The sequence below is a fragment of the Neopelma chrysocephalum genome, unplaced genomic scaffold (genome assembly GCF_003984885.1).
Source record: "Neopelma chrysocephalum unplaced genomic scaffold, ASM398488v2 Primary Assembly neopelma1_75, whole genome shotgun sequence".
NCBI classification, from domain to species: Eukaryota; Metazoa; Chordata; class Aves; order Passeriformes; family Pipridae; genus Neopelma; species Neopelma chrysocephalum.
Window position 1 is genome coordinate 11,299,874 of NW_020897736.1, and position 22,338 is coordinate 11,322,211.

General features: G+C 44.1%; 1 protein-coding gene across 6 annotated transcripts in view; it reads right to left on the bottom strand.

The window, feature by feature from the left end:
• Nucleotides 1-22,338, bottom strand: part of IGF1R (insulin like growth factor 1 receptor) — a 174,556-nt gene that overhangs the window by 35,431 nt on the left and 116,787 nt on the right. For 3 of the 6 annotated variants that reach the window (XM_027688607.1, XM_027688606.1, XM_027688610.1), the window contains exons 3-6: nucleotides 10,006-10,318; nucleotides 7,500-7,648; nucleotides 5,776-5,920; nucleotides 1,310-1,524 (exon numbers count right to left, since the gene is read on the bottom strand). In XM_027688607.1, coding sequence (XP_027544408.1) covers nucleotides 1,310-1,524; nucleotides 5,776-5,920; nucleotides 7,500-7,648; nucleotides 10,006-10,318 — 822 coding nt within the window. Of the gene's footprint in view, nucleotides 1-1,309; nucleotides 1,525-5,775; nucleotides 5,921-7,499; nucleotides 7,649-10,005; nucleotides 10,319-14,147; nucleotides 14,330-15,618; nucleotides 15,864-22,338 lie in introns of those variants that run through there. The other 3 variants (XM_027688611.1, XM_027688612.1, XM_027688609.1) reach the window with 3 other exon arrangements.

Here is a 22,338-nt window from a genome sequence, read left to right on the forward strand (position 1 = left end):
AACTCACTGAGCTTTCCAATGCAAAACAAAATAGCATTTTAAAAACTTAATTCTTGGATGAAGAAATCGTGTTCTGTCAACTGTTAGTTTCTAACGTTCCATAGAAGGCTCTGAAAATAAAGGGGTTTTCACCCTCGTGTACACTGGCACTGGTGGTGCTATCTTTGCAAAGGCAGTTTGGCTTTTGTTGATTCTTTTCCCCTTCTGAGAGTCAGAAAGCTTTCTGTACTGGTTTCTTTAAAAAGCAAGCAGTGGCTGGCACTGGCCTCAGTGGTAGTAAGGCCTGGCTGTGTGTCTGTAACTCCTCCAGGACTGCAGGGCTTTGCTCCATTGAATGTGCAAAGAATGGAGGGTGCTCACAAGGATCTGGGCCATCTGCGTGCACCCATCCTGCCCAAAGAGACATTCAGCAGAATACGTGTCCTACTTCTGTAAGCGCCATCCACAACAAGGGGGCTTGACTTAGACACAAGATCCATTTCAATTCACTCAGCTCCAAAAAGCACCCCAAACTGGCCAAAGGAAAAATGCACTGTCAAGTTTTAGGAGTTAGAGGTGAAATTTGTAAGCATTCTGTTGCCGTAATTCCTAGGTGACAGACTGCTTTTAAACACACTGGTTACAACTGGAGACCTGATGTGCAGCCCACTGGAGCCAGAAGAGGATTTCCCAATAACTGACCGTGGCAGAATCCAAAACTAAATGGGGAGGCACTCAGGTTTAGGAATACTGCAGAACATCAAGAAGTGTTCTCAATTCAAAAGCAAGTAATTTGAACATAAAACACAGAAAGTCGAGTGTACAACAAGCATTCCGAGCAACAAGGTACAATATTTGGCAGAAGCTGAATGTAACAGAAAGATTTTGTTTCAGTGTCTCTGGAATTGTTAGTCAGCAGCATCCTTAGCACCAAGAAAGAGAAGGTATCTGAGGGAGGAAAATCCCTATAATGGTGCACAATTACCAAGGAGGCTGAAAAATTGCTCCTCATTGGACACACCAAACTGCTGGATTTCACTTCTCCTTTCCCAGGTATGTTTCTATTGTTACGTCCTGCTGCTGTCACCAAATCTGGGAAGCAGTCATCTTCTAGAGATGGGTTTTCCAGATGAGATAGGGACTGTGTAACCACATGGTTTTCCATGTGTGCAAATGCACCTTCACAGCTGCAGTGTAAAACCTGAACAAGCAGAAGGGCTGAAAGGCTCCTCCAGGGTCTAAATCTAAATATGGCAGTGGTGTGTTGGGGTTTCTCTTGTCACACCCTCCTGAGCAGTCTGCCTTGAGATTTTTTTGTCTGTTTACTTACAAGAGGCTCTCTCCCCATTGTTCCTTGGATTTATATCTCCTTTGCTCTGTCGTCCCTTGGTTCCTGAAACCTCCTCCATGCGGTAAATCTCAGAAACACACAGTTTAGGATTAAATGCAAAGTACATTTTCCCCTCACTGATCGTCAGGTTATGATGGTTCCAGTCCCAGAGCTGCTGAAGATTGTGGTTGTCAAGCACATAAAAGGAATAATTCCTGGAAGAAAAAATATTAGTTTTAATTCACAGCCAATTCCATTGAAGAATCCCTTAATATAAGAAAACTTTAAAACACCACGTTCCCTCTTACTTTAAAGTGCTGGTCAGCAAAGGGTTTTCTTCTCTCCCATGGAGCAAGTTTTCCCTGAATGCTCAGGGGCAGGAAATTACTGTAACACAGGACACCCCACCATCTAAAGCCACTCCAACACGTGTTTTAATAATTATATAGGAGCTGCTACAAGGAATATAAATTCATATCCTCTGAACAGCAGGTCTCTGCACTGGAAGCAGTAACCTTAGATACCCTATGGAAGCAAAAGCCTGCTGCAGTTCTGACAATAAAGCAATCATTAACACAGCTGTCTTGCTTGTGTTTACAAAAGCAACTCCAAGAGTTTGCACAGGGAGATTTCCTTGCCTCTCTGTCTTAGTTTACCTCTTGGCCCAATAAAGATTTCCCACGTTGTGCCAAGTACAGCTGCACCTGTACATGAAAACCTGACAGCAAACAGGACCCACACTTCAAAATGCACAGCTAAACACAGGCAGCTGTGCTGAGCCCACTCCCTAAACACAACCATGGAATAACATGTACATCCTTTATTTCCACAGATGCTAACACAAAGTCGGGTGTGTAAATCCTATTAATCCTATTATATATTATGAAGAAATTCCTGGTACTATTCAATTGTGCTGAATTGGAAAAAACCCACAGGTGCAGCAGAAGCAGGATTATAGGCTCTACATCAGCAGCAAGACAACACCTGCAAGGACACTGACACTTTGGGACAGTAGGGACAGGAATGCACCATTGGGAAATGAGTTAAAGGTCTGTGCAGCTGATGAACCACAATCAAAGCAACCCACCATGGCAGCATTTATTACACTTCTGTGGGAAGTCCCCCCAGCATGAACCACAGCAACACAAAATCCACTATTAACACAAGGAAGCCCACTTTGCATTGGTAACCCCACGTCAGTGGAGTCACACTGGGCTTTCTTCAAAACCTTTTAACTACAGAGTTTCTGCAGGGTAACATGGCAGACAAACCACAGGGCTCATAAGAAGCTGTCATACTAGTCATTTATGGTTTTCCTTCAATTATTTCATTTAAAATTCAGCATTAATTCCTCCCTCACCCAACCTGAAACAAAAGCTGTGCATTCTGGCTCCAATCTGCACAGACCAGATTTGCCATTTCTTGCAATGCAGAGCGTGTTTTCAGGGCAATGTGACAGACAAGTTGTTTCCTCTATTTCCACCTGTCCCCTAATTATTCAGGACTTCATTTCTAATGAAGTTGATATACCTGGTACCACTTCACACAGATGCAGAGAGGAATGTGCTCAGCTGACAAGGGAGCAGAGACATGTTTGTGCTTTAAATGCATCTTGCTAGGAGAGAACAAGGATGCTGAACTGCACGTGGGACTTGACAGACATCACCAAACCCTGTGTGGACTTGGAAGTAACGCACCTCACTGACGCTGAAGTTCAGTGTTTCCTTGTCTTGTTTGAAAAGGTAAACTGATGAACTTCTTAAACCCCCCAAACTCAGCCTCACACCTCAGTGTACAAACTCCACAAGTCGGTTTTGAAACTCCACTGACACGTGGATGGCCAAGGAACAGTCTCTTTAGAGACTCCCCTTAAACAAAACCAAGCTGAGGAGCATCCCCCACAGGAGCCTGCACTGCAGATGTGCTCAGCACCGTGCTACCACCAGTCTGGGGGGCGTTATTCATCCCCAAACACCCTCACACACCACTCTGCTCTGCTGAAATGCTGTGCCTGGATCAAGCCTTGCTGCTCTCGTGCCAAATTCACCGTCCCCTGACAATGATGATCCCAGGAAAACAAACTGTAACATCTTCAGTGAGGAGCCACACAACACTAGAGATCCTGTTCACACCTTCCAACAGGCCTGACAGCTACTGATGCCTCTGCTTCAAAAGGGTGTAGAAAACAGGGGGGAGGTTGTTTTTACAGAGACTTCCCCCAGTTTGCAGCAGCAGGTCAGTGTCACAACTGGAACTCCTCCTCAGTCACCATCTCCTCGCTTGCTCCTGAAAGCCACAAGTTGTTCATTTTCCAGGTACCCGACCTGGGATGCTTTGGGAAGTGCTGCCTACACACCATCCACCAACAAGGCATCTGCAGCTTATGAGAGCAGTGAACACACTGACCCCAGCAGAGGGTGGAGGGGCCAGGCAGAGTCAGTGCCAGAGCAGGGACCAAAATCCTGCAACAGACCCCGAGACCCCTCTAGCACATCTCCAGTTCACCTCCCCTGTTTGCAAAGAGAAATTATGTTCTTGCCACGGGAGCACCTTCACATGGTGTTCAAAAGGGGCAATGAGAACTCTGAAAACAAACAAAGTACATTCACCCTAAACTTTCCGCTTTCTGTGACAACCAAGGCAGGCACCAGCAACTGAATAAGGACCAGAGAAATTCTGAAGTGCTGTTTTCTTAGTCCAGGTTCAATAAATAGAGGGACAGTGGCAGTGGAGTCAGTTGTGCAATGAACAACAATCATAATGGACCTCAAGTTACCTCCTTCTCACCCCCCAAGGCAGCACTGCCACAAACAGCTCTTCTTCCAGCAGCCACTGCTTCCCAGGCTAAGATCCCACTCCCTGATGTTCATAACTCTGCCCAAGTAATTGTTTAGGTTCAGTTCTTCCCTGCCAGGTGCCTACTTCCACTGAAGTATTTTTGGAAATGTCATTTTAGACTGTGGTAATGTCTAAATTATGCCAGGCATTTTCCAAGCAAAGAGACTGCCCCTGACCCCAAGTATGTAACTGCAGTCATTTCCTAACATAGGGGAATTTTAGCACAAGTAGCTCTTTACTATAGATCTATTTTGCCTCCACACTCATCCTCATTTTCTTCTTCAAAGCTGCATTTATTTACTACTTCTATTTGGGAATCTCATTTACTTCTCTGTTTGGAAAAACCTGCCATTTCCCTTCGTATGGGCTCTGCTTGCTGACAGACAAGGTGCCATAAGCATAATTACTACTTGAGACACAAAGCTAAACTCAGATTTAGAGAGATCAAGAGAGGGAGGGGAAGAGAAGAAAAGACAAATCAAGGACTGGAGTATCTGTGAGGGCACACCAGGCCGTGAGAGGCTGCATGAGCCACGTGCTCGGCGCTGCCAAGCCTTTGGGATTTGCAGTTGGAAAAAAACATCTCCGTAGAGCCAGTGCTCTTCCTGAGACAGACAGGGCAGGAGGAAGAACTGCCTTTTCACTCAGTCAGATGGTGGAATTTTAAGAATTTAAGGCTGACTTAGTCTGAGAGAAAAAAGGGAGGTTGTGAAGAATCCCTCATGTTTTAACTTCACCCAGTCAGGGCAGACAAATCAGATGCAAGCAACCTTTCTCATGACCTTCCTACCACCTTTTCTTCCATGATTTCCCCAAATTCTTCATTTAATAGTTCTGTCATTATGGATGGGGACTGATTTCTCTCAGAGAACACTGGTTTAAACCTGGGATGGCTACATGATTCAGGAAAAGAGTGAGCAAGGCAGTTTGCTGAAGGACCATCACCACACCTCAGCATCACACATGCTAGGGGGGCTAAAAACTTTTGCCTTGACAATCTTTTACCATCACAGGAAAGCAGGAGTTATGTACAGCAAAAAGTATCACATGTTGAGTAATTACAGAAGCAATATAATCCACAGCAAACATTTCAAGGGATCAACTTTACTCTTCCTGACCAGTCTTTTGCGTGCATGGGAGAGAATCATTTAAAGGTTAACTCTTCAAGGAGCTGCAAACAATTGCAACTTGCAATCTGTTTCACACTTGTTGGGTCACTCTGAGTTTCAGTCCCTGCTTGGCAAAGCTCAGGTTTCCTTTCAGCTGACATTCTCCAAAAAACTCTGCTAGAAGCCAAAGAACTGCAAGGAAATCTGATTGTTTCTGAAGATGCTCTTTTCTCAAATAGAGCAAAGAGAACAAACAAAACCACTTTATCCATGTAAAGAATCTCCCCAGAAAAACCTAAAGCGAAAAGTAACCGCAAAGTTATCATAAAATACTTGGAATATACTCAATTTAATATGCTGATTTGGACAGTAATGCAAATGATGCTGTGCAGAGGTGTTCATTAGGAGAAAATGCTGCATATGAGAGGAAAAGAAGACTCTATAAATGACACAGGAATGTTTTTTAGGAGCAGCTTTCTATTAAAGTGAAATTGCATCTACAAATATCTGAGCACTTACCCATCCACCTGTTCCTCTCCCAGAATATACCGCAGGTTCTTCAGGAAAGACAGGGAGACCAGAGCATGGGAATGACGGATCTTCACATACCCCGTTACTGTCTCAATCAGCCCCATAAAATTCTCCAGTTCTGAGGCGATGTTATCTACAGGAAGAAAAAGGTAATTCTGTTATTACAGGATTCACAGCTTTGACTGATATTCTCCTTAATGCTCAGTAGAAGAGAATGTTTGTATTTGTTGCTTTTGAAAATGAGACAGGCTGGTTTTCCTCTCCCAGGAACAGCTGCCTAGGCAGCCTGATGGTTGAAGGGCAAAATAAAGCCACAGAGTAACACTGGGAAACCAGTCTTGCTTTTCCATCCTGGAATACCTGCTTTTTCCATGGGCATTGCACTGTGAAGCCAGCACCAAATGGTGAGCCAGCATTCTGGCAGGGATGAAAAGACCCTTGTTAAACGTACACATCCATGAGACTGGAATTGCTTTTGGATATGGAGCAAAGCCCAGGCAGAAAGCTCCACTGGAAAACAGAGAATGTGACTGAAGATGAAGAGGTGGAGGTGTATTACTGGTGTGCTTGGGAGCACAAGGCACTGATTTCCATGACTTGAGAAGCTTTGGCTACAACACTGAGAACTCTTGATGAAACAGCAAAGATAAAACCCATAAGGATGTGCTCATGCCATGAAGCACGTTCCATACAACTCACTGAAGGTGATTTTCTATTACAAATTATTAAAATGACTGCAGAGAAAGCTCCTCTCCTCAGTCCTTCATTACCCTATGAACTGTCCCTGCCCAGATCTGCAATCCTCCATCCTTCACAAGCTCAAGCTTTGCTGTCCTTACCTCAGCAATGGTTGGTTCCCACACCAAATAAGCAGATGCTCTTCAGCCCTCTAAGATAAATAAAATAAAAACCCTTAAATAAAATAAAACCCCCCACACTTGCCACAGGTAACTGGAACATCTTCCATAGGGGAAGACTGTACCTTTGGAAGCGGCACCTTGAATAAAATAAACCACATGCTGCTGTTACTAAACCCTGAAGCTTTCACTCAGCAGGAGGTAGGGAATCAAACAGATCTCAATCTTTAAACCTTATTCATGAAACCGAAAGGGACCTTCCATAGGGAGATACACGTCCAATAAAAACTAACAGTGATTTTTACTCTGCTTTTAAGAGCTCATCAGCTGTCAACACCTCCCTGGCTGATGAATCACTGCTCTGACAAATTTAATCCAGAGCTTGTTCAAGACATGTGACAAGGATGGCCAGCTCACTAATGCTGACCATCCAGCAGCACAGCGTTGGGCTTTATATGAGCTCCCAGCACTCTGGATTTCATGTTTTAGCAAAACACCACATCTTGCCTTAAAAAGTGGGGATATGCAGCCTTACAGTGTCATGCAACAAGTTATTTACCTACCCAGATGCAAGGATTTTCAACTTTTCCACCTTTATTATTCTTTCGGGACTACTGCTCATCTAACTGCCTAATCCTGGCTCCTTGTTCTGCCAAAAAAACTAACAAAAATACCAGCTTTCCCTGGGACTGAATACCTGTGCCGGCCTGGGCCAAATCAAACAGGAGCTGAGCTCTGGGGCTGGAGAGCAAACAGCCTGCTGAGTTTTTAATGTTCTTATCATTATGCTGAGGACTAAGGAAAAACGTGGTCAGCAGCCTTATCAGAGGTTCAGAAAGAGAGGCCATCACTTACTGCCACGGCGGATGTTGATCAGCAGGTTCCCCTTGAGGATTGTGCAGCCCTGCAACATCTGTGCTGATGTGACAGAGTCAATGGTCTTCGTCTTCCCGTCCTCACAGATTTTGGGGCAGGGCCCCTCACAAGGGCTGCAGAACATGCTGCTGGGAAAGAAAGAGATTCAAAATAAGCACCGATACACAACTCTGAATCCATGGACTGCTCTGGGTTGAGTTTTGGAAGATATTTCCCTCTAAAGCTTGGACAAACCCTCCAGGCTAGAATGAAAGCTGCCAGCTTGTTCAGAGGACACACTTGACTCCAAGAGGCTGAAGCATCTCTGGCTTACAGTGAATAAATGGACCCACATCCTCGGGCTGTCAGCTTCTGGAAGGCTCTGGGGTCCTTCCAAAGTCAAAGGAGCTCCAGGTACAACCCAGTGCCCTTGCATTTGTGCATTTACTCTGATTAAGTATCCCCAGAAACCCCTCCCTTCTCATTTACCTCAGAGGGCAGTGAGGTTTCGTGCTAATCCAGGCCCAACTTCCCAAAAGAGGCCAGGCCAAGAACTAGAGATGGGAAAATACTGTTCACGTTCTTATAAAGCTGTCTGTCTCCATGCCCTTAAACCAGTATTTAAAGCTCAGCACTAGGGAATTCCGTGCTCCTGGACATTTTAACTCAGAAAGACAACTGTGGGGGCATAAAGTCAGGAGGGATGTGGAGAAAGTGAGCAGCCCATTAGTCACTACTTCTTACAGCTTGAGAGGCATTAAAGGAGCAAGTTAAGCAAACAGGAGGTCGTGTCTTGATGCAAGGAAAACTAATTGACAGGAGGAATTAGGAGAGGCAGACCAGAAGTCTAAGCAGGTTCAAAATGGGTGATACAGATGGAAAGAGAACAGGTCACCACTGGCAATAAAACATCAAGACAGACACAGCCCCAACCTCAGAGAAACCAGATTGCCAGAAGCTGGGAGGAGACACTGAAGCACAGGCTCACTTCTGTTCCTTACACTCACAGGCACTCAGAGGCATTTTTTAGTGGCCAAATTCAAGTAACAAGAACTCAGGTCAGCCCACGTTTTTGGCTACAGCAGCTTTTTAAAGGCTCCACGTTATACTGCCTGTATATTAATCTCAAAATTGGACATTTCATGTGTGCACAAAACGGGCCCTCTGACCACTCCTGGTAAAGGTCTTTTCTGATTTAAGGTATTTTTATTTTTCAATTTATTCTAGCACTTTCCTTGGTATTTCATGATTACTTATGCCACCTTATCACTTTAGAGAGGAAAAATAAGAATGAAAAAAACAAATCCAGCTTCAAAGACAAAGGTTTCTGCTGACAACACTGATGGACATGGATTTACTGTTTATTCTTTTTAAAAGAAACTGAACCCACTTTTTTTCTGAGGCTTAAGGAAACATGCAAATTGATAACAGTTTCCCATGCATAAACCATAACAGATAAAAAGCTCCTTTTCTTAGTAGTAAGCTCCTATTTCAAAATCCTGCACTCTAACATGCCACAAACCACTAAAAGCTGCAGACACAAGAAAGAGGCTTCAACTAAATGTACAAAGGACACTGGAAATGTTTTCCATTTGCAAAACAGCACCTCTGGGAAAGAGAACATTGACCAGCCTCGAGTTACAGCTGCTCTCAACCTCTGCAGGAGAGCACAACACCCAGATAACAACAGCAGCATTTCTCAGGTGAGTAGCTGCATTTGGGCAGTGTTAAGGTGCTTGTATCCAAATGTCAGCTGGAGCCTTCCTTGAAGACATGGGTGACATGGATGCACAGACACACAACTGGTGCAGGCATCATCTTCCCAAAAAAACCAGCAGCCTACAAAGACATCTTTTCAGCACAGCACTGAGGCACCAGGAATTTTAGCCCAAGTCCACAACCTCCAATGGTCAGTAGGCAACAAAGGCTGCTTGCTTAAACCACCAGCAAATTACCAAACTCGTAAGCACACATCACTTCTACTGTTACAATTAAATAACAGCAGGTGAGTGACACTCTCATAAGAAATTATTCTGTGTACTATCACCAGCAGCTGCGTTATTTTTGTCACAATCTACACAATCACTGTCTTCTAAAACACCATTGTTATCTTCTGGTAATAGTGGAAATAAAGGGAAACAAAATGAAATACACTGAAGAATACGTGTGTCTAAAATGCAAGCACACATAAAGCGAGTAACAGGCAAGGCAAGGTGACTCCTGTGGTTTGCTGTGTGTGATAATGGTCATCAGCCAACTCCAACCTTGTGTTCCTGGGCTTCGAGTAGAGAACAACAAAATGAAAGCCAAGCCCTGGTTCTGCGCTGCACTGGCAGTGCACAGCACCACACACCACCAGACCTTTCAGGGGCGAATCCACCCAAGTCAGGCTCCTCCAGGGAGCCACAGCATCTCCATGGATGTCCTCACTTCTCCCTCAAGCCATTTGCTGCCACGGAGTCAGGAGCGGGAAACCCAAACCCAGCCTCTCCCCCAGCTGTGTTACCTCTGGCTGCCGTTGCGGATGAACCCGGAGGGACACTCGGCCATGCACTCGTCGTTGTGGATCACGAACTTCTCGTACTCACTGGCATCCGTGGCGGGGACTTTGGAGCAGAACTCCCTGGTGACGCAGCGCCAGCCCTCGAACTTGTAGGTGTTGGGGGGGCAGGTGGGCATGCAGACCCCCTCGTAGTAGTAGTTGCGGCAGGCCACGCACGCCGTGTTGTTGTCCGGGGCCGTGCAGCTCCCCAGGCACTCGGGGTGGCAACACTCGTTCTGGTCTGTGCAGGCTCGCTTCCCACACGAGCTGGGGCACACTGCAGGGCAGAAAACAAGGGGGCATCAACACCAGCTGCTGCAGACTGGCACTAAAGCAAAATCCCTGTACAGCTCTACGACACTTTGATTCCCTGGGCTCTGGAGCATCTCTGAAAACAAACAAACAAACAAACAAACAAACAACCCACCAACATAAAAACCGCTCTTGTAAAAAATTCTACTTTTCTCAGCTTTAGTTGCCTGAAAGTATCTTTTCCTCAGATCAAATTTATGACATGAACTAAATAAGTAATAAAGAAAACTGCTGAAAGCAAGATCAACATAAGGATAATGGAAACAGGCAGTACTGGAACCTTTTCCACAGCCCTGGTATTACGGATGATATTTTTTTTTTGGCATGTTGGCTTATTGTCTTTCTAAGCATTTCTTGTCTTTCCTATTTGTGCTTCAAATTGGTCTTTCGCTGGCAAGAAAACAAGCTTCCTTCAAACAACTTAATTACACTTGCAGAAGGAAGCACTGCTCCACTGCAGCACACATGGTTAGGCTGACCCCAGAGTAGCATCCCAATGTTGCTTATGTGTGCAAAATGCGGTTTAATAAAGTATCAAATCATCATCCACATCAAATACCCAGGAATTATGGAGCTACTATTTTCCCCCTGAAGAGCGTAAGAGAATTCCGCCTTATCCTCAAATCCTGGGTTCAGAGAACAAAATATGAAAGGGAGGGAAAAAAAACAAAATGGGGTGCAAATTTATGGAGACATTTCGTTTTATGTGAAAGTGTTTCCAGCTTGGAAGGCACGACCAAAGAGCAGAATCCTCAGCAGCCGAGCTTACCACTGTTAGATCAAAAGAAGTGACAGCATTGTATTTATGTAACAACAGCATTTTGATTACAGCACTGTATGGCCTTTTAGCCACACGAGCCATGTGCCAGGGGCTCTGGAAACACACAGACTGGAAATCTGGTTTGCATTTAATAGCTGCTTGCCACTTTCTAACTTAGCTAAAACACTGCCCCAGCAGCAACAGCAGAAAAGCGAATTACAGTGGTACCACTACAGCGAGATCCAAGGGAAGCACCACAGACATTTAAATGGGATGATTTGAGCAAAAAGTAGAGAACCAGGAAAGAAGTTCATATCCCAACATGAATATGGAAGCAGCGGATGAAAATGTAACAGTTCCACACAAGTTCTGCACTGTGATTTCTCTCTCAGTTTGCAGCTACGGTGTTGTTTTAATGCAGGATTAAACACCCTAAAATCTTGATGCCCTTCCTCTCCCCTTAATGAGGTCCAGGCTTTGCAGTGTGTTTTCACAATGCCACTGAGCAGAGCACCATCGTCACCACAGGAAAAAAACGCATGAGAGTGCTATTAAGCAATAATAGCAATAACAATAATAATTCCACCCCCACAAAAAAAAACCAAAACAAAAAAAACAAAAAACCAACCAAAAAACCCACAACCAACCAAAAAAATTCAACCCCACTGCATCGAGGATCTTGATGTCTTACATCGAGTTCTGATTATAAGAAGCTGTTTTCTGACAGCTTTAAGGTAGTGTCCACCTTGGAAAGGACTTGTCAAAATGCCATCAGAGAACTTTGCATTTCTTATCAAAATGATTCTGTATCGACCTTGATTCATTTCAATTATCTTTTTTTTTTTTGTTGAATGGATGGAGAGGGGACACTAGGAGAACAAGGAGGTGGGGGCATGAGGACAGCCAGTGCCTGCCCAGGGAGCACAAGTATCATAAGTATCACACGCAGGCCAAAACAAGAAAATTTTTGCAGAGCCAGTTACCTGTAAGACTGCAGAGAGCAGGAATGCAGAGGCAACCACTGCTAAATAATGCATCGTGTAAAGCTGCTGGTTTGTTGGGGTTTTTTTAGCTTGAAAAGGGAAGAAAACCCATATGCCCCAAAGCCTTACACCAAAATAAAACACGCATGCAGGTGTGTGTCCTTTTTTTGACTGTAATCTGCACCAGAGTAAAAGAAGTCTGCCCAGATGCCACCTTAGTAAGGCATCACAAATTGCCTCTCACCCCAAGGTACGCAGGACTTCCATTTGCCACTACTAAGGGATTAAAAAAAAAATCAGTATGTCTTGCTAGCAGATGGACTGCTGTGCTGAGTGGGTGCCAGAACTCAGATTTCATGTGGTAGCTGCATTTCCAGTTCAAAGCCCTACTAAAAAAAAAATAACACGCACACCCCCCATGCCTCCACAAAGTTCAGTATTGACGTATTGATCAACTACAAGATTTTTTGTTTTCATCTAGACAATCTGCCGAAAAACAAATACTACCGACATTAAGTACTGAGATAAACATAGCACAGAAAGCTGGAGTTTCTTTCATTCTTGGGAAAGACTCCTGTATTCCCTTAATGCCTCTGCCATTCATGAGCAGTCTGCTATAAAAATAGGATTCCCTGCATATCTCCTGGTAAATCTGCTGACTCTCGTCTACAGAAATATAAATTGGAGCACAGAAGGATACACAAGTTCACACGAAAAAGGCAATCACTGGAACGGGTTTTCAAAACTATAGTAATACTTTAATCGCAACCGTTTTAACGTGAACTCCTGAAAACTTTTTAAAGATTATTTTGTAAAAGCTCAGCAACCTCGCTTTCCCCTCAGCCCTATTTTCTGCTTGTTCTTGCAAACGTTGGCAGAGTTTTCAGCCTGGAGACAATATGGGTATCCTGTTTCTTTGAAGAGGCAGAACAAGAACTTCTGTGTGTGTGTGTAGGACACATTATCAACAACAAAAAGCCTTATCTGCCTTACACGCCAGTTCCCTCAGATATCCCTGTTCTAAAATCCTTACTAAACAACACTGGCTGACCTCACAGCCCAGCCCCATCTGTCCTCCCCTCACCCTCTCCGTGCTACTTGGGCTGCTAGATTTGTACCAAAACACGTAAAATGCAGGTTCCAAAATACTTTGGCCAAAAAAAGCGCCCTGAAATACACTGGGTAACTTGTTGACTTTAGTCCGCAAGAACATCAGAGACACAAACATAAGCAAACAGTGCTGACATTTGGGGACAGAATTTATCAGCCAGGTACAACAGCGCCTGGGACCATGAAGGCTGATGACTGTATACAAAAAACTATAACCCCCCTGAACAAATCCTTGCTGACAAGCCCAAGGGCAAAAAATACTTAATTGTCATCACATGGAGATACCAAAATAATGGAAAATATCAGAGACCTTGGAGGGCAGCCACGGGAGAGGGACGTCAAAGCAAGAGCTGGAGAAGAGCAGAGCCTTTAGCACTTTAATAAAGAGATGATGAGGCTTGACTAGACCAGTGTCCAGTTACATCTGGGGAGTGAAAGTACTGTCAGATCATCAGATCTCCAAAGAAGGACAGTACTAGAGTTCCAGTATCCACAAATCAAATTTACTGGAGCAAAACCAACACCAGTACTTTCTTTGACCATCCATGCCTCAGCTTCTCTCTGATTTCTTCAACTCAGTTTTCCTTGTCAACAAAATCAAGGACATTTTTCCGAGTACAGAATCACAGAATCAACTAGGTTGGAAAAGACCTCTGAGATCATCAAGTCCAACCTTTGACCTAACACCACCTTGTACTATTAAGATCCTATGGTCACTCGCAAAAAAAAAAGGCAAAATATTTCATTCCAAGATGCTCCTTTAGTGAGCAAATCAGATTCAGACTTGACTTACAGAAAGGAGATAATTTAAAACTAAATGTAAAGATCTTAGAAAGAAGAGGAGCCCCAAGAGAATCTGACTCAGAGAGACTCATTATTCTCAATTAAAACCCCCATGATGCTAAAAAGAAAAAAGGCAAGAAACAATCATCTGTATTTACAGCAATTGCTTTCTGGCCAGGCTGACTCTAAGGAGGTGGCAGTAAGTTTGTCTGACACCTGATGCCTCCCTGCCCTGTGAAACAAGCACCGAGCCAGCGCTCGCTGCAAACACCCCGCGTTGACATCACGGCTACGGCCGAGTCCGGGCAGACAAAAGTGTTCTTATCATCTCCAAGACGCCATGACTTCAGCAAGGCTGCAACAGAAAAATCAGGTGAATAAACAATCAGTCACAGGGAGGGAAAAGGCAGCCAGAAGAGGAAGACTCCTGGCAAGCGGAGGCGCCGGCCTCGGCCAAGGATGGCACTGCGCCAGTCACATGCGGGCGAGCAAAAGGTTGCCAAGTGTGGGATAAATATTTTTTAAAGATTCTTTCTCTCTTCGTAAAAAGTGTATTTGAGCCTTCTTTTTTTTTTCTTACACTGTTTGATTTTTTAGAGCAACTCTCACGTAAAATAATGTCCCAGAAAAAAAAAAGGGGGGGGAAAAAAGGCACCTAGTTTTGAACAGAAACCAGAGGAAGAAAGGAGTGTTTTCTCCTGGCCAACTACTGAAAAAAATTAGCTGTCTAAATTTATCCACAGAGACAGAAAAATACGGTCACTTTTGGAATGTTAATCCTTCTACATGACAGAATTTTTAAAATACTGCATTTTAATGGGCTAAACTTTGGTACAGACTTTCAAACAGCTGACTCCAAAACTTCGAGCAGCTTATACACGACCTGATTTCTTTTGCCCAGTATATTGTGAGAATAGAAAGACTAGAGAGACATTACTCAGAAAATCCAGTTCCAGTGATTCATGGTCAGGGCTGGAATCAAATAACTACAGAATAAAGGCTGCAATAAGGAAATACACATATTAAACACAAGCAGTAACATGTTCTGATCACAGAAATATGGGTAAAAGTCATCTCCAAGGAACTGAAGAGGCCACTCAGAGTAGCTGTGTAAATCTTTATATTACTACAGAAACAGGTATTAGCAGCATATCAACAATGGTGTATTTTGGGGGTTTTTTTCTGTTTCCCCCCCCCCCCCAGTGCTCTGAAATCATTTATCTCACATTCAGTGAAAATCCTGAAGGCGAGAAATGCTGCCATCTCAAACTGCTTTCTAGTGGTTAAGGCATAAAGTCTGGCAGCTTTTGACATTAACTGCCAGATCTCAAAGGTTCAGGTCAACCCAGCACTGATACTGGGACCTGAAAGGGATCATCTCCCCCTTCTCTAAACCTCCAGTATGTGCAGGGTCATGGCCACCAGTGAAATCTTTGGGTAGGACTATACAAACTTACACCAGGAGGGCATTAAGTCTATCCCCACTCAAGATTATTTCACCAGTCCTATGTTTTTCCATGTTTACATCCCAGTCACCACCAGCCTATTTTGATCTTGGAGGTCTTTCCAAGGATCCTGAAATTATTGCTGAAGTTGTTCTGTGAATTATCTTCTTCCTACTACACAGACCCAGCTGAAGCTCAGCTACTCCTGGTCAACTTCCACACAAAGCTTTTTGTTCTCTTGCTTCCTGGCATTTCAGTTTGCCAAAGGAGTAGGTGTGATGAAGCATCCAGAGCCTCAAAACAACCTCAAAGGATTTGCCCAACCTGACATCAGCCCGTTAACTGCCCAATTTTTAACCATATGAAAGACTGATAAAGGAATCAACTCTTGCATCCCCCTCCTCACGGGTGAAAAGCAATGCACACTAACTGCCTGCTCAGCCACTTGAGCAGCAGTTGGAGCCAACTGCTCAGATGGAAACACCTGTAGATGTTTCTAGAGCAAAGGAAGCAGAAAAAAAGCAGCAGGAGACAGGTTAGGAAAGCCCAGCATCACCCAGCAGCTGGAGACTCCCAGATTCCACCGGATGCAATAATGTCTATGAAGCAGAGAGGAAACGTTCATCGTTCAGTGAGCGTATTTCAGTTGGATTCACTGGAGTTTGATGACCCCACACACTCCTCTTTTGGCCACCTCTCATTTACACCAAAACAGCTTTAGACTTGCCAGCTGTGATACACAACAACATGTGTGCTAAGTCCATTTTATTTGGAGTGAGTAGAGGATTCAGGGACACTCTGGCACTGTACAACCTCCCGTCCCCTCAGGTTTCCACGAGTGAAGCAATCAACCCTGCTAAAAGCTCCAGCAGTGTTACAGCAACTCCCATCACGCTGAAATCAGAGCAAATGGAAACCTGGGTGAAGAAAACAACCACCTGAGCCCCCAGTGAACAGGAACCCATGGCCAGCACAGGTAGAGCATCTGCTGGAAGTGTGTAATATTACGGCCCAGGAAAGTGCAAATAAACACGAGTTATTGACAAACCCAGGCAGCACAAACTGCATTCTCTTTCAAAACAGTTGATGTTGCCCAGCACAGCCCAGACTGGCATCATTGCAGCTGGCACTGGAGAGAGAGAGGAAAAAAGCAAGTCCATTTTGTCCCTTCCACGCCAGTATGAATTCAGTACGTAAACAAACCCCACGGAGGCAGATACACAACCAGCTCTGGGGCGCTCAGACCGGTTTCACTCTGTCTTCAACACTGAGTAAACAAACTGGCCGGGAATGTTTGACCATCAGTACCGCTCTGTTCCAGAAACATTTCCTCCATGAAAAGGGAAATTTCCCACTGGAAGATGCAAATAAGAACAGTAACACCAATGAAAGGGGGATGCAAGCAGGAACAGTGAAAGCTGCTCCCCATTCACTGCCACAAACTTGTTCCCATTCCTAAAGGGGCAACTGGAGTTCCTGAACTCTGCAGGAACACATAAGGAAAGCAAAGAGCTGCTGAAGAACAGCTCTGAGGCAAATTATTTTTCTTTTTGCTGCAGATTACGAGCAATATATTGGGGTTTTGCTTGTTGTTGCTCAGAGCTAGATTTAATCTGCCTGTCTTCCAAATGCTGCAAGTGTAAGGCAATAAGCTTTACAGGATTTAATTAATATACTGCAAGCAAGGAGTGCTGGTCAGCCATCTCCTGGCAAAACCCCAGCTGGAGGAAGAATACCCTTCACATTCCAGATTTATTCCAAAGGAGGAAGACAGTTTGATAACATTATCACACTGGCCTAAATGATGGAGTTCTCTTAATGCCGAAGGATCACGGCAGTTTAATCCAGGGCAAACAAGAGTCACTGGTTCTGAGGGATTCAGCTCCTGCTTCTTTCAGGAATGCCCTTTGCATTTGTGCCTTACACCCATCAACAGTTTAACCATTCTGGCACCAGCAATCAAACACAAAGCTCGTCTTGGAGGCAGAAATCAACACTGCTCCAGCCAAAGGCCAATTACACTAACAGGGAAGGGGAAAAAGCTTCAGGAAAACTGTTTACAATACACACAGCAGGGCAAACCCAGACAGTTTTTGCTCATCTCCAGCTAGGATATGACAAATAAGAAAGCCCATTGACTTATAAGCACCAAAAAGATGAAAATTCAAGGAAACAGCCTGAAAGAGCAAGAATATTCAAATTGTTTCACTACAGAGCAAGATTTTTCAAGCTGTTCAGCTGCTAGTGAGACAGGCCACTAGAGTCAGGATTAAGATCTAGATGTTTCAGAACCTGAAAAAAAACCCAGAATGATAATGGAAGGGCAGAACAAGCTGCAAGAATATGGATGGTTTGGAAAGTTAGAGACACCTGGTGCATTTATTTTAAATTACAAACTCCCAAATCTGGGAGTACCTCACTTACAATATTTGCACATTGCAAGTGAAGGGACCTTGTTAGCAATGAAGATGCTCCAAACAACATTAAGGCAATTATGCTAAAATGATCAAATAAAGTATTTCCTTCAGGACTTCCAGAAATACAAGAGTTTAAGCAAATCTGACAGCAACCGAAGGTTGTGCTCTTGAGATCCACAACAAACACAGGGTGAGCTCCTTCCTTGGTTTTAATAATTATGGAGTAGTTTTTTTCATTCTAAATCTTCCTCTATTATAAACACAGAGGGAATGCAGAAGGCGCCAGAATTTGTGAGACCTAAAAGCAGACAGGAAGACTGTGCATTAATCCATCTCTTAATGCATTTTAACAAATTTACAGGCAACACGGACAGCAGGAAGGATACAACTGACTTGAAAGCTGCATTAAAATTAGTTTATTGTCCCACACCGCAACTGTGGATGGAAGTGTTTCAGAGGGAAAAGGGAAAACGTTGATTTATCTTTTCAGACTTCATGTAAATTGCTTTCATACTCTGTAAATCATCCTGGACTATCTGGACATGAACTTTTAACTCCATCCTACATGGGCTGATCTCCAAAGGACAGAACTGCTGCAACAGTTGCCTGTTTGTTTGTGGGTTCCTGGACAGTTCTGTGTGTGGATAGAAAAGGCTGAGTGGGCTGCAGAGCCTGCTTTGGGAAGTGCAAGGATGCTCCCAATCCAAGGAGGCACTGGACATGACCACAACCCCAAAGGAAGCCCCAATCAAACCACTACGTGTTCAGCAGCTCTGAATCCTTGGATAGCTCAAGCCAAGCAAAGGACTCAAACACCTGAGCTGGAAAACACTGGGAAAAAGTGACTTGTGTCAGTGAGGGGCACGGATGGGAACAGCACGTGGGTGTGCTCAGGGTTTCCCTCTAACCTGAGGGAGGGATGGCAGTGTCCAGCCTGTATTTAGTCCCCTGTCTCTCTATTATGAGACTGAACTATTTCAGTTCTTCCAACAGTTTGATAAAATCAGCTGTTTGACTGTGTCAGTCCCCAGAATATACCCACAGAATATACTCACAGGACAAACAGCACTGCCAGCCCTGTCACACACACAGTTAATACTTGGATGCTTGAGCTGTCTCTGCTTACACACTTGCATATGCTTTTGAGGAATTCCTGTTAGTGCAACTGGGGAAAAATAATAATGACATTGCTTCGGACTTTCTAAATCCTTCCCTGTAGTAAGGATTTGTGATCAGATTAGGGAGCACCAGAGTTTTATTTATTTATTTATTTGTAGGAAGGACAGCCAAGGTGAGCCGTATCCCTGGATCTGACAGGGGCTCCAGGCTGCAGCAAAGCCAGCTCAGAGACACTGCCTGGCTGCTCTGAAGCTGGAGATGGCACCAGACAGCACTTATTAAAGGAAAAGAGGGGATTCATGGTTTTGATATTGGCACACAGTGGGAAGCACGCTGCTTCCCACTCTGTTTCTGCTGGAGTTTGGCACGTTTTGAGCTACGCTTTTCTTCTCTGGTACCTTTTTTTGTCATCTCAAGTCACATTCACATGAACATATAAATACGCAGATCCTTACGCTCTGTGTATAGCAGATACTTACATGGATGGGCTCAAAAAAGAATACTCTTTTCACACACACTAAAAAAATTATACAGAGTTATTTTAAATTCAGAACTGTTTGTATATTCCTTATAAGTTTATAAAACTCTCACTGTCCTCCCATGACTAACGAAACTGGAATTGAGGGAGTATTCTATATTTATAGCTCGTCTGGTTGCTCATGCCTATGGCCCTATTTCCACCCTCCGTTACTGTACACAGAGCTATGTGAGGTATTGTGGGTTCCCAAACTTCACCGATTTCCTAACAAGGCAGGCCTGTGTCCCGGAGGAACAAGCTGGGGGCTGTTTCGTTCGAGCATTGGCCGAGCTCAGAGGGAGAGGCCTTGAGCACTGTGGTTTTGGCAGCTCCCCTTGAAACTGGTATTAGAGGCCATGTCTGTGCAGTTCCAGGCCGAGCTGGCACCGGGCTGTGCATCAATGCTGCTCCTACTCGTCTGCAGCCCAAGCCCTGTTGGATTCCTGCTCGCTCTCCCTGGTTATTTTAGCACTCAGATGCTTCACTGACCTGCTCCGTCAGCCACCTACACCATGGACACACTGGAATTCCAGGCAAATCCAAGCAACTACAGAAAAGCCCAACTACTCATTGGCCTCTCAAAATCTAAAGGACACAAAACCCTCAAACTTTATCCAAAATCCCCCTCTGAGACCACACAGATTCACTGATGCTGCCCCACTGCAGACCTCCAGTGGGAGGCAGAGACAGAGACTCTATCGGGTATCTAAATGCAGCAAAATGAGGAAAAATATGGGCTTTCCTATGAATGAGGGCTGGGTGACACACCCAATCCATAGGAATGCCCAAGAATCACACAGTCACATCCCAAGAACGCTTCACTAGTTCATAAACCCCAGAGAGAACCACAAGGTTTTGTCGTGACAGAGGCGTCTCAGCATTGATGCATTTTTAGCTCACACCAGGCACCTGCAGGGCACAAAAGTGCTCCTAATTTGCAGCTCCTCTGTATGTTCAGTAAAAATAAGTATTTATCCAAAAATCAGAGGGAGAAATAAGCACAGGCATTTTTCAAATTCAGAACGTTGCTGGTGGCTGGCATTAGGGTCTAACTGTCATGGAGTTGGATTCATTACAAGGCCAGGGTGGATGAGGCCCTGAGCAACCTGGTCTAGTGGGAGGTGTCCCTGCCCATGTCAGGGGGGGTTTGGGACTAGATGATCTTTAAGGTCCCTTCCAACCTTTAACATTCTATGATTCACTAGGGTACTAGAGATATAAAACCCCCCAAAAAACCAAGAAACCCATAACTCTTCATGTGGGGTTTTGCAGAAAAGCACAAATGGTGCTGTCACACCGGGAATTAAGGGAAAGCAAAGAGTAAACTGTCCTGCACTGAAGGGGGAAGGAAGCATGGAAAACATTGTTCTCTTTCCAGGTGATTGCCCTGTACTCTACCCTCCACATAACAACTCCAGGAATTTCCACAAATCCCCCAGGTGCTGAGGAGTCAGCCCATATTAAGTTCAGGAGAATTTCTCTGCAGGTCTAAATACTTCACACACAAACGTGTGGCAAGATCTGGGCTACGCATAAAAAGTTTAAGCCTTCATACCTACCAACCAAAAAAACACAACCAGGGAAGCAGGTGGTGACATGGCCAACTCTGTCTAACTGATCTGAGACTGTTTTCCCCTAGAAAAATAGGGGGTATTTTTTCCCCAATTTATTCAGCAGCTTTCTTTGCTTTGCAGCAAAGCTGTGAGGATCAACAGGCATCTCTGGTGAGTCAGATGTTCAAGGAGCAAACACGATCTGTACCTCTCCCCATCTCAACAGTGGAATTGTTTCCCATCACTTTGCACACCCATTACACTGGACAAACTTTTAAATGCTATTAAACACTCCTCCAAACCAGCAAGAACAAAAATTATCTAAATTTATCAAAGAGGTGCAAGTTCGTTTCACTTTGAGGAAAGGATTTAAACATGGATTATGTTTTCATCCATCAAGATCAGGGAGTAAAATTATAAAAGGTTCTTTGAAGAACTAAACACAGCAAAACTTAGTGTTATCTTCTGAAATTATATATTAAAAAAAAGTTTCACATATTTACACCATTAAAAAATGTTTATGCTGCAGTAGAGCAATGATGTTCTTCCACACCATATGATAATTTGACAGACTCTTTTATACAGTTTTTAAAAATTCTCTTTTAATGTTAAAATTCCACTAAGCATTTCATTAATTCTGCAGAGGGTTAGCACTAGGTACAGGAGAAAACACAGCTTTCCAAGCCAAACAAGCTGTACAATTCAGTAATATCTGTATTTACAGCTTCTTCATGCAGAACGTGCAGACTTCAGACAGACCATGAAACCTGCTACAGCCTCGTTTACCCTACAAATTATTAGATTTATAGGACACCTATAAACACCTACAAATGGAAAATTTATTGAATTCTAAGTTTTATTTCTCAATAATACTGTAGTAACAAGACTGCAATTACCTTTTCTTCCAGTTATGGGTCTCCCTGAGCCAATAATTGCCGATATCTTTGGTTACAGAGGTCAAAGGGGTGAAAACATCCCCACACTTCCCATTTTGCACCTCCTCATGATGCTCTGCTGTGGTTTTACTATTCAGAAGTACAACCTCCTCCTTTTACTGATCTGTTCTGAACACCTCAGCCATCCCATTCCCTAAGCTCTCCAGGTGTATCTTTACAGTACACCAAGCAGAGCAAGAACAAAATATTTCTGGCCATGCTCCAGTTACCAATATCGTATCACCCCCCCAAACATGTAATGCTGATGCTGAGAAATGTTGTGACAAAGTCATCTGTCACCTCTGGCCCAGCCAGTCCTGACTATAACAGGGGACCAATGGCTGGTTTTGGGCAGCTGGAGGG